The sequence below is a fragment of the Adiantum capillus-veneris genome, chromosome 13, assembly GCF_014529385.1.
Source record: "Adiantum capillus-veneris isolate H3 chromosome 13, ASM1452938v2, whole genome shotgun sequence".
Lineage (NCBI taxonomy): Eukaryota > Viridiplantae > Streptophyta > Polypodiopsida > Polypodiales > Pteridaceae > Adiantum > Adiantum capillus-veneris.
The window spans coordinates 3210845-3227500 of NC_140943.1; the positions used below are offsets into that span (position 1 = coordinate 3210845).

Sequence of the window (16656 nt, forward strand, 5' to 3'; positions counted from 1 at the left end):
TTGAGGTCGCATTTAACCCAAGTCCTTTTCGGCGTGTCGATTCCTAATTGTGTTTTTGAAGAGTGACAGGAAACCCAAGAAAGAAGGGCTTGTCCAGCCTCCCCTTGTTCTCTTTTCACTCATTGAGAGCGGACCGTGCACTTAGCGGCCGGCCAATCGGCATGAGGTGGGAAAAAGAAACCTAGGTGTGAGCGCAAGGCCGCCAAGGGGTGCACCCGTGGAAAAGAGCAGAACTCAGGTGAAGAGACAAGATCCTTCTCTAACACAGATTGCAAGCGAAAGAAGAACCCAAGAACCTCAAGAACCTCAAGACCTGCAAGAACCTCAAGAACTCAAGAACCCCCAAGAACCAAGACCCCCAAGAACCCAAGTTCCTCGTGAAATTAAGAACCAAAGATCTCAGTGGATGGTCATCACCCGAAGCGGAATGGATACTTTGCATGAAGGTGATGAGCATGGAAGAGGCGAAGAAGAATTTTCCCCACCAGGAGGTTTTTCCGATCCTCCCCCTTCCCCATCTACGCCAAGGATTGCACCAGATCCTATGGAGGAGTTGGAGCAGATGTTTATGGACAAGAAGTTAGAATGCGAAGCAAGAAAAGCAGAAATTGATCGTAAGTACGAAGAAGGAATGGCAGCCATAGCACGTGAGCGCGAGCAAGCACGCTTGGAAGCCAAAGTAAGACAAGCAAAATTTGATCACGAGAACAAAGCAAGACAAGCAATGAACGACCGACACATGAAAAAGATGTTGCGACTCTTTTCTCAAGTGCCGACACATATGCAAGAGCTTCGGAAAAAGGAGACTCTCTCAGTCTCTGCTTCTCCACAGCATGGCACACAAGATTTGCATGATTATGATAAGCATGATGATTTGAATGATAATGATAAGCATGATGATTTGGATGATAATGACAAGCATGATGATTTGCACGATGATCAAGATGTGATTTCTCACAAGCATGATGATTTGAATGAAGATGATGTGATTGTTCACAAGGATGATGGTTTAGTTGATACTTTCTCTAGTGAAGCTAACCTCATTGCAGAGACGATCAATCACGAAGAACCGATCTTGTCTCTCGAGCCTAGGTCCAAAGAAGCCCCTCAAGAAGAACTGATCTTGGCTCTCGAGCTTAGGTCCAAAGAACCCTCACAGGAAGTATTATGTGTTCGCATGATTTGTCAGCACGCATGATACGAGTGTTTCATTCGTTATCATTTCCTGTATTTTAGTCATCGTTTTTATGTGATCCCTTTTCCTAGGCATGACATATTGTACGTTGAGCACGTTTCACTCATGAATGAGCACGGATGTATGCGGATTGTTCATGAAAAGCTGAAAAGTATGCATTAAGGAAGTCACATTCCATGTCTCTTCCTTGGCACGACACAGTTGTAGCAAGAGCACAAGAAAGTATGAGCACCAAGCATGGGCATTTCCGTTGTGAATTGCCACAGTTGATTGATTTAGATCAACAAGACAAGAGTCGATCTCATTGTTTGCGTGTGTGTGGTGAACGGTTTGGCACTCTGTCTATTTATTCATCTACATTTCATGCACAGTCTTTTAGGAAGATTAGATTTTTTCCAGTCACTTTACATGGAATGGGTACGTTCATGTTTTTGTGCTGCAAGTGGTTTCATGAATTTTCATCCTCAGAGATTCTTGAAGAAGGTGGACCTACGTCCATAGAGGAAGTGGAAGCATTGATGGAGACACAGAAGACTTTGTGTCGCTTTTGGCGCGGCCCAAAGAAGCAAGCGTTGCAGACCTTTATGAAGTTCAAGTACTGCACGACCCACACATCAGAGTGGGCCGACGAAGATTGCCTTCCAAGATTCCGGATGCTAATGGCGATCTCTCTCTACGCCAAACAGTTCGGTACCAGTACCTCACTTTGAAAAGGAGGGGATGTCACGTGACACATCCAACCCTATGTGTCCGTGGACAGCATGACCAGGGTTCAATCAATCAAGTCAGTCTAGAGTAGGAAGTGATCTGGCACTTTTGTGAGTGTGTTCGCAGACTGTGCATGTCCAAACACTTAGATTAGATGCACACAGCATGACCATCAGATTCCAGTCAGAACCCATTAGTAGCATTTTTACAGTGCATAGACCTATTTCCCCTATTTTTGAAAATTTTCACTTATTATTTTAAGTGACTTTTGTTGGAAACTAGGTAGGGCAATTTTGCTAAGATAATATATAAGCAAACTAGAGTTAGCACTTTCTGGCAGAAGAGGCAGCAGGAGCACTCACTCAACAGGCAACTTCTCAGCAGAACCCTAGATACCCTAGCGTTTTTACATCACAGTAGAAGGCTAGCGTTTTTGGACCAGATCAGCCGGCGTTTTTGCTCTTGCAGATCCCTGGCGACAGCAAGAAGCAGCAGACTCCCCAACGTTAGCAGATTCTCCACAGCAAGACTATTTTCAGCCCTAGCGTTTTTGCATCTGCAAGACACTTCAGCGTTTTTGCAGATCTTTGCGACGGAATCCCCACAAGCATCAGCGTTTTCAGTTTTAAGCAGTCAGACTCCATAGTAGAACCCCCGAACCTCGCAGATCTCACCTTCTCGCAGCAGTTCCTCGCCGCACGGTCAGATTCCGCAAGGTTTACAGATTCAGCCCGGAAAACGCAGATTTCAGTATTTGCGTTTTCAGCGCATCGTCGTTGCATCGTCGTCATCGCCGTCGTCACCGACATAGAGTCAGAATTCAGCAGATAAAGATTTGCAGATTTCAGCCCTTGGCCTTTTCAGATTTCAGCCCGTCTCCTCGTCGTCCTCATCGTCGTCGACATTGTCGGCAAGTCCAACCATTGTAGAGATTTGTGCAATCATAAGTAGACCGCTCTTGCCATAGAGAGTGGGGCCTTCGGAGGAGGGTTTGACAACATTCTGGTGTCGTATTCTCTTCTCTCTCTATCTCTCAGTCTCATGCACCTTCATTCAGAGTGTTCATCCACTTTGTTTGTGTCCATTGCACTCTCTCACTAAAGGAACGGAAGGCTCTCCCTTCCGTAAGTAAAAGGAACCCTTGAGCACAGTTCAGAGCACTCATCTTGAGCAAAGTTCAACATTCATTCCGCTGCACCTTACATGCTATGTATTTGTATACGAGGATTCTTGGATAGAGGATGTAGCCCTACGGTCTGCACGCTCGACCTGGGCTTGGGTGGGACAATCACTTCAGATGCGCTTGTCTAGAGGTCACTCGGATGCGGATTACTCCCCATCCAAACGGGCCTCAAAGATAGCGAGGTTGGTTGCTGCTGCAGCATCTGTTTTCTCTCACCGACTCCAAGAGGATTGTCTCATGGAATGTGTAGGGATTAGGAGGGCCTGAGTTTTAGTGTTAGAGAGGTCAGTTGTGTCACAAGCTTCAACGATGCCTTGTGAGTGGAAAGATTGATATTCTTATGCTACATGAGCATCATCTGTGTGAGAGCTGCATGCATTAGACGATGTGGTCAGATTTTGCGTGGTCGCTATGAGACGTTTTAGTCAGCTGCATTTGAACTTGGAGGTATCTAGGGAGGGGTATGTATGACTATTGCGGATTCTTGGCAGCAAGCCATTGTGGGCAAAGGTATTATCGTGCCAGGCAAAGCTCAATGGATTACTATGCAGGTTCAGGGTTGCCTCATGGGTTTCCTAAACATATATGCGCCCAATGTGGCAAGTGCACGAGCAGAGTTTTGGTCTCATGTTGTTGAGTCTTTGCCGCATGTAGAGCAGTGGCGTGTTGGGGGGGACTTCAACATGTTGGAGGACCCATCTGACAGGATTGGAGGTGGCCATGCTACGGTGCATAGGGCTGAGTTGGCAGCTTGGGAACGGCTATGTATGACTATGAGGGTTTCTGATGTTTGGCAGCACTCATGTTTTGTGAGACCCCCAAACAATTGTCTTTCTCTCGCTCTGACCGCAGGATAGGAGGAGTGAATCTATCTCAGATAGATTGCTTCTACGCCACTGACCACATTTTGACATGGGGGGATTTGTTTGCATCCTGGTAAGGACTACTTTTTCCGACCACGCGTCAATGATTCTCATTGCGACAAACAGACAGAGGAGGGGGGTGCGATGCTACGCATCCCTGAGAGGATCTTGCTGGATCCAGAGCTTAGAGAGCAAGTGGAGGCACTTTGAACAGAGAGTCTGGACACACAGGACACCCCTGCTGGTAGAGTGGCCTCTGGACTGGCAAAGCTTAGTCGCTTCTTTCTTCAGGAGTCTGCAGCTCGCTTGGCTGCAACCAAGGAGGAGGAGTAGCGTCTTCGACGGGCATTGTTTCCTTATAGAGGATGCAAGAGATCCAGACAATCCATGGTTGGAGGAGCGGATGCAGCAAGCTAGGCAGGAGTTGACCAGCATTAAGGAATGGCGTCGTGAGTTTGCCTTCCATCGACAGGCATCTCAGTGGACCCAGGTGGGTGATAGTTACCAGGGAGTTTTTTGAGATAGTGGGGCCACGCCATGCGCACACCAGTGTTAGTCAGTTGAGGAGACCTGATGGATCAGTTGCTTTAGAGTCTGAGGCAGAGTTACCCGGAACGCGGAACGGGAACGGCGACGGGGACCCTCGCGGAACGGGGGAACGGCCAGGGGTCCGGAACGGGAACGGCGCGGAACGGGAGGCATAAAAAACACCCAAATAATGCTTGAGAAGGGAATGGGTGTGAGGGGGTGCATTTTAATTTTTGAGTCCTTGCACACTAAAAAAACACCTAATGTTCATTGCAAATTTGCAAAAAACTGCCTATTTCTTCCCATTTTTGAGAGTTGGCCGTTCCGGGCCGTTCCGAGGCCGTTCCGGAGCCGTTCCGGCCGGCCGTTCCGGTATCAGGTGGTCACCTGGAACGGCAAAACGTTCCGGGGCGTTCCAGCTTGGCAGAGGGGGAGGGAACGGCGTTCCGGCCTTCTAGGGCCTGCGGAACGCGTTCCCCGGTAACTATGGTCTGAGGATATGCATGCAGTTGCTACTGACTTCTACCGCGATATATTGTCAGCTGAGCCTCAGTCAGAGCGCCAGGATGCATGCAAAGAGCAGGTTTGGGCACAGATGCCTTGCCTTGTTACCGAGGAGATGCGATTGAGCTTCCCCTCCAGCTAGAGGAGCTCCATGAGGCCCTCAGATCACTCCCCCGAGGTAGTTGTCGAGGGGAGGATGGTTTGACTCCCAGCTTTTTCTTGGAGTATTGAGACTTGCTTGGTTCAGATCTTTGCAGCGCATTTTGGTACGTTTTGCACACTGGCGAGATGCCTGATAACATGAGTGAGGGCTTGATCTACCTGATTCCCAAGGAGGGCGGCTCCTTGGATGAGATTCGATAGTGGCGACCCATTACCATCCTCAACTCATCCTACAAAATTCTAGCTAAGGCTTTGAGCTTGAGGATCCAGCCACTACTAGAGAGCATTATACATGGGACCCAGAGAGGTTTTGTCAAGGAGCTAGTATCCTTAACAACATCTTCACTTTTTGGGAGGTGTCTGCCCTTGCGTGTCTCCGAGGAGAGGATTTGGTGATACTCCTTCTCGATTTTGAGAAGGCCTACGACAGAGTTGAATGGGACTTCCTGGAGGGCACTCTACTCAGGATGGGTTTCACAGATGCTCGAATCAGAGGTGTGCCAACTCTCTTCATGCGTGCGCACAGTCAGGTGCTCTTGGCAGGGGGAAGAGGGGAGCGCTTCTTGCTCACACATTCGGCCAGACAGGGTTGCCCTCTTGCCCCCTTCCTCTTTCTGTTCTATGTTGAGGCGATGAGCAGATTTTTGACTTCTCAGCAGGTTGGCTTGCGTGGTCTTGAGCTCCTTATTAGAGCAGATGAGCTTCTTGACACCGAGTTTGCCGACGACTCAGCTTTGTACTTGGAGGGCCAAGAGGCCAATCTGCACAGGCGTGAACAGGCTCTTGAGGTGTTTTGTTGTGCATCCGATGCACTGATCAACTGGAGGAAGACATTTGATTTCTAGGTTGGGCAGTGCTCCTACACCTTTGGTCGCTAGGTGAAGGTTTCAAATGGATTCCCCCAGTCGTGAGCATGCTCTTGAAGTGTTTTGTTGTGCATCAGATACACTGATCAACTGGAGGAAGACATTTGCTTTCTTGGTTGGTAGTGCTCCTACACTTGATTGGTCGCCAGGTGAGGGTTTCAAATGGATTCCCCCAGGGATTGCAGTTCGTTACTGGGTTGTCAGGTTGGCTTGGGCTTGTTTCCTGAGCAGCAGCCTGCTTCCCTCCTCTTGTCCATCAGTAGGAAATTGCTACATTGGAGTTCGGCATGGCTCTCTTTGGCAGACAGAGTTGTAGTGGCCAACCAATTGTTGTTGGCTACTATGTGGTACATCACATCTTGTTGGATCTTCGCGAGCTCCTGTATCAGCCAGTTAGAGAGGCTGATCAGGAATTTTCTTTGGTCAAGGCTCAACACTAAGTTAGCCCGGGCCAAAGTAGCCTGGCAGCTCATCACCCTACCATGTTCTTAGGGGGGGCTGGGGATCATAGACCCGGCACAGCAGAGTAGAGCCCTTCTTGGGGGAAGTTTGTTGTCAGAGGACTGCTTCTAGGAGAGGAGCCCTGGAAGGAGTTGTTGTTACAGCGGCTTAGAGCTCGAGTGCCTCATGCAGGAGGCCCTTGGAGACCTTCCATCGAGTGGATCTTTATAGAGATGCGGAGAGTTGGTCTGAGCATGAGATTGGAGGATCGATTTGCTGCGAGCCTGCTTTGCTCTTGGGAGCAGCTACCGAGTGGCCTGGAGCAGCACCCACCCACTTGCACGGAGGAGCGCTTGAGGCAGCCCCTTGTTTGGAACCCCATGGTTACACTCAGAGAGGTAGGTCTCATGTTTCTTGGGGTCCCATGGCAGAGGGCTAGCCCGCACTCTAGGCGACTGGCTTCAGTTTTCAAGTTTGCCACAGGAGGTACAGAGTATCCAGCTACGGGGCATGAGAGGGGTGCAAAGCATGTGCCAGGATATTACAGAGGCTTTACCAGCTGAGTGGCTCACCCCTCTAGAGACAGAATCTCCTAGATGGATGGGGGCCTTCACGCGACTGGAGGTCCTCATCGCGGTTCGTGCTTGCTCAGAGTTCATACCCCCCATGTTCTTCGAGATCAAGGGAGAGGGTCGACTACACAGAGTCTCAGTAGAGGCTCCACAGGTTGCAGAGTGTTGTTTTAAAAGGATAGGAGTAGTGGGCGTCTGTGGGAGGACCTGTGCCACTGATCCCGACCGAGCAGACCTTGAGATAGGCCACTGGAGATTTTGGGCTTGGGAGGTGTGCCCTCTGGAACGAGTGCAGTGGGACCCTGGAGAGTGGTTTTGGAGAGACCCCTTCACTTCAGTCGACCACCCTGGAATCCCTTTCTTTCAGTACACTGTTTGACTAGGGCGTCACATACAGCCGAGGCAAGTCACTTTGTTCTAGTGGCTAGCTGCACGCAGAGCTACAGCAGTGGGAAGCTGGCTGGTACATAGTGGCCTTTTGGCAGCTTGTGCAGCTTGCGACCATCCTTTGGAGAGTCAGCATCACTGTCTGTGGGATTGCCCCATGGCACAACAGGTTTGGCTTCGGGTTCTTCGGCTGATGCCAGCTCTTTCCACAGTGCAACAATACACTTGGGGTGTTGTTGCTTGGTCCACCCTCACCGGCCCTGCGCTCCAGTTTGAGCTATCTTCCACCAGCAGGATGATAGTGATCCAGGGGGGTCGACCTACACTTCAGCCTGCTACAGAGTAGTGAGAGAGAGGTGTGTTGGGAGGTTGTCTGTGGCCTGACACTCTTGTTCATTTGGCGGGCATGTTGCTTCCGCATCTTCGAGGCTCGCCCTGTCCCACCAGAAAAGACTGTTCGGACTTTTGGCTGGAGTTGATCCATACTCTTAGGGGTCAGTTCGAGAGACTTCAGGGCAGCTCCGACTGCACGTGGGAGCGCAAAGAGGCTTTCCTACGACTCTGGCGCCCAGGGCCCTTCTTCACCATGGTGCAGGATGTGCCCAGATGGCACTCTCGGCCACCTGTGTGGCTCTTTCCTCCTCCCATTTTGTGATTTAGCCTCATTGTACATATTTTGTTTACTCACTGGGAGAGTCTCCCCATGCTTTTGATGTAGCCCTCTCTAGTAGAGGTGGTTTGTAGCCCTATGGGCAGTTTTATTAACTAATGGAAGGATCTTTTTCTCGGAAAAAAGTTTATGATAAAAAACAATCGATTAGTTTGTCAATTTAAATGTCTTTGTGCTGGAAATCTCTGACTTTTGCTTTTGTAAATATCTGAATGATTAAAATCAATCAGCTTATCCTGAGTTTCTGTTCTCTTTATATTTCAGCAGATAAAGTTCGACTAATAATTTGCTATCCACTTTTGGGTACTTTGCTGGCAAAGCAGACTATTGTTCACCTGACTAGCATGATATAAAATTTGTGCATGTTCTGAGGATGGCACTTTATTGCTCAATTACATCTTTTTAGTCAGGCTTCGTCAATGCTCTCATGACTTAACTTTATGCAATATGTCATTAGCATCTGTGGCGTGGTCAGCCTTTACCCAACCAAGTTGTCTACTTGCATGGCATGTATCTAGATATTTTTGTATATGTAGTGCCTGGAGGGATTTTTAAAAGGAGTCTTTTTAGTCTTTCAACCAACTTATTAGCTTACCTACATAAAAATTGGCAAGCAAATCATGCATTTGACCTTTTAGCAAGCCACTCTCTAAAATGCATTGCTTTGATTTCCAACTAGGGGGTATGGATTATGAAACCTGTTGGCAAAGCACAAGGCAAGGGGATTTTTCTTTTCACAAAGCTGTCTCAAATTAGTGAATGGAAGAAAGACCATCGCTGGAAAACTGAAAGTCAACAGGTTTGGATTCAGACAAGAATATTTACAGGTCTGTTCTCAGGGGTTAAATTTTTTTAATACTGAGTACTTCCTGTTCCTTTTCTTTTGTGTGTGGATGCCGGGTGTTTTTGTCTAGGTTGAGAATTACATCGTACAAAAGTACATAGATAATCCTTACCTGGTGGGTGGCAAGAAGTTTGACTTGCGGATATATGTTCTTGTGCTTTCATACGCTCCTCTAAAGGTGCAAAGTTTGAGCGCTATGTCTAACTTTTATGCCAACTTGATCTTGAACGTGATCAACAAACCTCGAATGTTTGAAGTTATGACTTTGTCATCAAATCTGCAGGCATACTTGTACCGGTCTGGTTTTGCAAGGTTCACAAATGCACGATTTACAATGAAGAAGGAAGATATTATCAACAATTTTGTGCACCTTACCAACTTTTCTATCCAGAAACATGCCCCGACATATGATTCAAAAAATGGTACAAAGTGGTGAGTCTATTTTGATCCCACAATGTTTTGTCAAGTGCTATAATCAACCAGTTCATGTGTTTCTTTGTCCCTTGTGACACAACATGCTCTTTTAGGCCTTTGCTCAATCTAAAGCTACACATGATTACAAAGCATGGCGAGAAAGCGGTTCATGATCTCTTCCATCAGATTCAAGAGCTGATTACAAGGTCACTCCTTTCTGTTCAGAACGTCATTATTCAGGATAAGCATTGCTTCGAGTTGTATGGATATGATATTCTTATTGATGAGTTGCTGAAACCTTGGCTTTTGGAGGTACCTTGATTTTCTTGATAGTTATATCTTTCTTGTACAAGTCCTAGTTTGTACTGCCTTTGGCTGAAAACTTATAACGTATTTGTCAGCTTAACATTCCCGAACTTGTCTTGAAGGTTAATGCATCTCCAAGCTTAGCAGCTGACACCCCTTCAGATTACACCTTAAAATATGGCATGCTAGAAGATTTGTTGACTGTTGTTGACATGGAACGCCATCTAACTACTCACAGCTCCCTGAAACAAGTAAGGAAGTTTAAACAATTGCTCAATATAATTAGGCTTTCATATAGTCAGTAGCCATGGTCTGGCATGGGTCATAGAATGAATCAAGGAGCCATTGCATGAAAACATTCCTAGTTGAAGGGTCACTTGCGTCGAGAGCTATCAAAGTTGAAGTTGAGGTTGAAGTTGAACCATAGTTATGGGAAACGGGCAAATGATGGTATCGGCAAAAGAATCTGCAATAGTTTAAGGTCTCGAGCAGTTTCGGTTAATTGTAGTACATTGGGACTTTGGAAACGGCAAAAAATAAGATTTTCGAGTATCAGGAAGAGAGAACAAACACTACGCATAACTTTGCTTCACTACACGAAACGTTCAAAGAAGGTTTTATATTGAAGTGGTAAACAAGGAAAATCAGCCTTGATTGGTTCCATACCAACCAATTGCTAGATAAGCCTGGCTTTGAGACGTGACACACCAAAGAGAGTGCAGAGAGTAGAGTAGAGTTTATTATCGTCCATTGGAGGCCAAATATGACCCATGGGACGAAGAAAAAGTATACAAGAGGTGTCTCCTTTTTCATGTGGAGGAAGGGATAGCTATATGAGCTGGTCAATTAAAATTTGCGTGTAATGTTCAGCGGAAGTGATTGACGGTGTGTGCTCAGGATGAGTGCTCAGTGCGTAGTCAAGGTTCCTTTTTTAATGAATGAGAGAGTTCCTTTTACTTCATTAGAGATGTGCAATAGACTAGATAGAAGAGAGAATGATACTGTGAGGGAAGTTTTTTTTGGGGGAGAGAGAGAGAGAGAGAGAGAGAGAGAGAGAGAGAGAGAGAGAGAGAGAGAGAGAGAGAGAGAGATGAGATGAAATGAAATGAAATATTATATTAACCTCTTCAAAAGGCCAAAATGACCTATGAGACCAATCTGTTACAAAATGGTGAATCTAATACCATGTCTGGGTACAAAAGAACTAGAACAAAAGTACTACTACTAGAATCCATCCTCATCTGCACTCTGGATGTCGAGAGAGTATGGCTTGAATCCTCTGCTGTAGTCTCCGTCGATGTTGTGTAGGCCCTCTCCTCAATATATATGTATGTATATATATATATATATATATATATATGTATATATATATGTATATATATGTATATATATATATATATATATGTATATATATATATGTATATATATATATATATATGTATATATATATATATATATATGTATATATATATATAATATATATATATATATGTATATATATATATATATATTGTCACAAAGTGATGACGTGGCGGACAGCAAAAACCCTAATTTCTGCCAGAAACCCTAAAATTCCTGCAAACCCTAATTTTTGCCAAAAACCCTAAATTCCGGAAATCGCGGAGGCGGATTATTATTAAATTTTTTTTTTTTTTTTTTTTTTTGGAAAATGATGAGCGACGCGAATTTTGCTTTTGCTTTTTTTTTATAAAAAAAAGAGAAAAGACTCTCTAAGAGAGAGAGAGAACTGATGCTTTTGATTTTGAAAGCTTTTGGGGCTCTGCTTTTGGGCATCCCTTGTAACCTTTAAATTAGTGGTGAGGGCCTCACTTCTCAGAGCATCTGGACGCAGAGTCTGAGAGTGAAACCCTAACCGCTCTCTTGTACTTTGATGATTGATTAATACAAAAAGAAATACCGAAAGGGGCGCCAGTCTTTGGGGCCAATATCTCTAGGCACGGAACTCCGCCGGGCCAGTGCAAATCTATTGTGATCTGTGAATTGTTTTGAAGTGGTTATTTGGTGCTGTCCGGTTGATTCTTGACTTGGAGTGTCCAAGTTTGTTACAGTGGTATCAGAGCACGGCCGATTTCTCTTTTACGGGAAATCCGATCCCCGAAATTTTTTTCCGCGGCACCTATGGCTTCAGGCAATGATCAGTCGACTCCCTCTGCATCTGGAGATGCGGGCTGGGATCACAACGAAGATTCAGACAGAGAGTATGGCCCGCCTTGGCCTACTTAGGCGGAGTGGCGAGAGATAGAGCGTCGCCAGTTGATCAGCGATGCAACAATGATGATGCTCAATTTTGCCAAGGACCCGAAGATGGCAAAATATATGAACCAGACCTCTTTGAAAGAGCTACAGATGGAGTGGCAGAGAACCACAACACCACTCCCGAAACCCGCTCTCAAGAAACCTTCTGCCTCCAAGATATATACGGAGAAGGAACTGGAGAACGTGGTTGATGCACGGATTGCTCAGCTTTTCGACGTGCAAAAGAAAGGCAAAAAGCACGGCAAAAAGCAGAACAAAGGTACTGACTTCCCGGGATATTTGGGTCGTCAGTTGACATTCGACAAAGCAAAGAAACGGAAGAAGCGTGTTCGATTTGAAGGAGTACCCAGTTCTTCTTCTTCTTCTTCTGACAGTTCTTCTAGCTCCTCGGATTCGAGCGAAGAAGACAGAAAAGGTAAAAAGCGAAGCAAGAAGCAACGCTTTGGAAAGGGCAAGAGAAAGGCAAAGAAGGCTAAATCTCGCCCAGAGACTCACAGTTCTACTGAGGACTCGTCTACAGACAGCTCAGGTTCCGATGACGGAAAGTTTTATGCGAACAAGAAGAATTTTTACAAAGCTAACCAGTATGACTTTCTCGAAGATAAAAGCAAGAAAGTTCGAGAGTTTAAGGAAGGTGGCCACTCGATCAAGTTTGGTACTTTTTCAGGATACTCAGATGCTTCGAAGGCTTTGTCTTTTATACAACAGTTTGACATCGCTTTCGCGGGAGGACGCTATTCAGAGCACTCCAAGATTCGGAGAGCTGCCTCTTACTTTAAGGGGAATGCTCATACTTGGTGGTCCACGCTTCTATTAAGCAAGACTGTGCCAGTTACATGGCTGAAATTCAAGAGGCTTTTTATTTCTTCTTGGTTGACTCAAGAGTTTGAGCGAGATATACGAGCTGCTTGGAACCATCTCCGGATGACCAAGAGCGATACAGTGAATTCTTATTGTGAAAGATTCTGGAGCTCTTTTCTACCGACCTCTTCATTCAAGAAGATCTCGTTCAGAGAACAGATTGAGCGGTTTACCTTGGGTCTACCTACAGAAATCCAAAATCATTGCTTGGAACAGAAGTCAGCTTCTATTCAGGAGTTGATGAGTCATGCGAAGCGGGGCTTTGCCATTCACTCTGGCAGTTTGACCTACCCCACAGATAAGGCCATGACACAACGAGCCGAACAGACTTCTGGGAATGAAAGTAGAAAGAAAAAGAGAAAGCCAGAGAAAAAGGATGCACGACCCAGACTTACTCCTCAGGAGCGGACTCGCTACATCAGGGAGGGGAAGTGCTTTGGATGCGGGGAAACTGGACATATCTCCGCGAAGTGCCCTGATAAGGCACAGAAAGAACAGAATGATAAAGATGACGACAGATCTGAGAGTTCGAGAGCAGCTGAGGAATGTGGTAGAAAAGGCAGATAGAAAAGCAGAACTGGTACCACATGGCGTGGGACCTGCACCGAATCTAATGAATGAAAGTACAAACTTTGCCGCTCTTGGGGCAAAGTGAAGGATTAGGAAGCTCTTTTGAAGGAGCCAAGGCCAACTTCTTTTCACTTGGAATTGGCGACTCGATTTGGAACTACGCCCGACAGACTGATGCCACAGGCGGAGGTAGTTCGACTGGCACCCGGATGGGATGTTGCCATTACACCGAGCATTGGCAAACTTCGTTTGCAATGACAGGGGTGTTCAGGGCACGTGAGTGACATTCTACTCGGGATCCCTTGGTACCACAAGAACTACGCCGTGGTTGACTACCGGGCTGAGAAAGCGACTTTGATAAATGAAGGGTTTAGAGATTGTACTTGATGAACTTCAGTTTTCTTACTCATTCTTTTGGGAGAACTGAACGATGGATAAAGGTTGAATATGTTTTGACCTGAAGAAAAGAACGCCAAGATTTTTTTTCTCCACGCTCATGCCGATTGCTTTTGAGAGGGCCTGAAGATCATACCATTGATCTGATATCTGGAAGCACGCCACCGAATCGGCCACCTTATCGTGTGAGCCGAGTACAGAATGAAAAGATTATGAACTCAAAGAAAGACCTCTTGGAAAAGGGTCTTGTCCAGCCTAGTACTTCACCGTATTGCTCTCTAGTGTTGTTGGTTTTGAAGAAAGACGGATCTTGGAGAATGTGCATCGATTATAGCACTCTCAACGAAATCACCATCAAGAACAGATTTCCGATTCCTAGGATCGATGATATACTCGACAGGTTATAGGGATCCTCATGCTTTAGCAGGATTGACTTGAAGAGTGGATATCATCAGATCAGGATAGCACCAGGAGATGTCTACAAGACAGCTTTTCGGACGACTTTTGGGTTATTTGAGTTTTTGGTGATGCCTTTTGGCTTAACCAATGCTCCTGCGACATTTAACCGGATGATGGACAGGATTTTTCGAGAGTACAGGCTATTTGTTGGCACTTTCTTTGACGACATCATTGTTTTCTCCAAGAATGAGGCAGAACACAGAGATCATCTGCTTCAAGTCTTTCAGGCATTACGAGATCACACGTTAGTGATTAATGCAAAGAAAAGTGAATTTTTTCCTACCAGAGATACACTTTTTGGGACACATTGTGTCAGCAGCAGGAGTGCGAATGGACCCGGCCAAGATAGAGACTATCCGTGATTGGCCCGATTTGAGGAATGTCCAGGAAGTTAGAAGCTTCTTGGGACTGTGTTCGTACTACAGGCAGTTCATACGAAAGTTTGCAGAGGTTGCTTCCCCTTTGCATATCTTGACACAGAAAGGAGTACCTTTTTCGTGGGGACCCACAGAGGTGACTGCCTTTCAGACATTGAAAGAGAAATTCACTACAGGACCAGATTTGACTTTGCCGGACTTGCAGAAGTCATTTGAAGTATTTTGTGATGCTTGTGGTCGTAGTCTGGGTGCCGTCTTGATGCAAGAAGGCCATGTCATAGCTTACGAGAGCCGTTTGTTCTCTAGGCCGCAGATGACAGCACAGATCTATGGGAAAGAGCTTTTGGCGGTTATCCACGCTCTTACTCAGTGGTGGCATTACCTACTCAGAGCAGATTTTACTGTCTTTACAGACCATCAGAGTTTGAGCTACTTCTTGTCACAGAAGCAGCTTTCGGAAAAGCAGATGCGGTGGGTGAACATCTTGTCATAGTTCCACTTCCAGATTGTCCATGTGCAGGGACAGAAGAATGTGGTGGCAGATGCTTTGTCTCGGAAACCGTTGGTTCTGGCTATTTCCGCGATACATCATAGGAGCTTCGAGGATATGGTTGATCAGTATGCCATAGATACAGATTTTGCAGATATTTTCACACGGATACGGGATGGGGAGACAGTAGCGGGATACTCCCTTCGGGAAGGCTACTTGATGAAAAAGACTATGTTGTGCGTTACACAGCCGTTGAGGGAAAAGGTTATGACTGATTGCCACTGTCCACCTTTTACGGGTCACCGCGGCATTGCTACCACCATGAAAGGGGTAGAGAGAGATTTCTTTTGGCGGAGACTGAAGAAGGATATCGAAGAGTTTGTGCGCAGTTGCTTGGTATGCCAGAAGGTCAAGTTTGACAGGCATAAGGCACAGGGATTGTTACAGCCTTTACCCATACCCACCCGTCCCTGGGAAAATATTGAAATGGATTTCATTTTTTTGATCTCCCGAGAATACAGAATGATCACGATGATTTTCCGATTACATGGCACGTCTGAGACGATTGTCTCCGACAGAGACCCCAGATTTATGAGTTTGTTTTGGAAGGCAATTTGGGAGAACATTGGCACGCGGTTGCAGTTCTTGTCATCATTCCACTTGCAGACTGACGGGCAATTTGAGATTGCCAATTCAGTGATTTTAGATTTATTGAAGTCTTGTATCTCGCATCAGAAGACTCAATGGGAAAAGAACTTACCTTTGGTGGAATTGGCCTACAATAACACGATACACTCTTCGACGGGGAAGACGCCATGTGAGATTGTTGAAACTGCTGCGAAGGTTCCATCCTTCCTGAGCACGAAAGATTAGAAATTTGAAGCGGATGAATATTCGCGAGATTTGGATACGGCTTTTGCCAAGGTTCGCGAGACTTTGCAGGAGTCTCAAGAACGACAGAAAAAGGCAGCGGATCGCCATCGTCACGACTGGAAACTGAAGGAGGATGATTGGGTGCTCTTACTTTTGAGAAGGCACGCCTAAGAAAGAAACAGGGAAAGGAAAGGCTTTTTCCAAAGCTTAGTATGTGATACTACGGACCTTTCCAGATTACTGACAAGATAAATGATGTCTCCTTCCGATTGGAACTGCCAGATACTTGGAGGATTCATAATGCATTGCATGTGAGTCTCTTGAAACCTGTTAAGGGTGATGTGCCTGATGATGGGGAGCCTGATGAGCAACCCAAAGTGGAAGAAAACGAGGAGATCCTTGTTCCTGAACAAATTTTGGCACATAATGATACGAAGAAAGGTAAAGTCCGAAGGCGGTTCTTGGTTAAGTTCAAGAACTTTCTTGCATTTGATGCGAAGTGGATGGAGGAGGAGGACCTAGCAGATACTTCTCGGATTGTGAAACTTTACCTCGATGTTTTGGTTTAGCATAGTCTACTCCAAACGGAACCCAGAACTCAGCTTGGCCGAAGATCTGGTACAGTGGGATGCACAAGAGGGGAGTCACTCCACTCCTTTGTCAACAGATGCCTTGATTTTGATACTAAAGGCACTGATGTCTCTTTGAGC

The 16656-nt window shown here is 46.0% G+C and overlaps 1 protein-coding gene across 2 annotated transcripts in view; it reads left to right on the forward strand.

The window, feature by feature from the left end:
* LOC147443527 (uncharacterized) overlaps positions 1-16656 on the forward strand; it is a 92106-nt gene that overhangs the window by 69084 nt on the left and 6366 nt on the right. The window contains exons 7-11 of one of the 2 annotated variants that reach the window (XM_086526330.1): positions 8759-8878; positions 8994-9101; positions 9207-9355; positions 9451-9649; positions 9766-9894. In XM_086526330.1, coding sequence (XP_086382456.1) covers positions 8759-8878; positions 8994-9101; positions 9207-9355; positions 9451-9649; positions 9766-9894 — 705 coding nt within the window. The remainder of the gene's footprint in view (positions 1-8758; positions 8879-8993; positions 9102-9206; positions 9356-9450; positions 9650-9765; positions 9895-16656) is intronic. The other variant, XM_086526331.1, reaches the window with a different exon arrangement.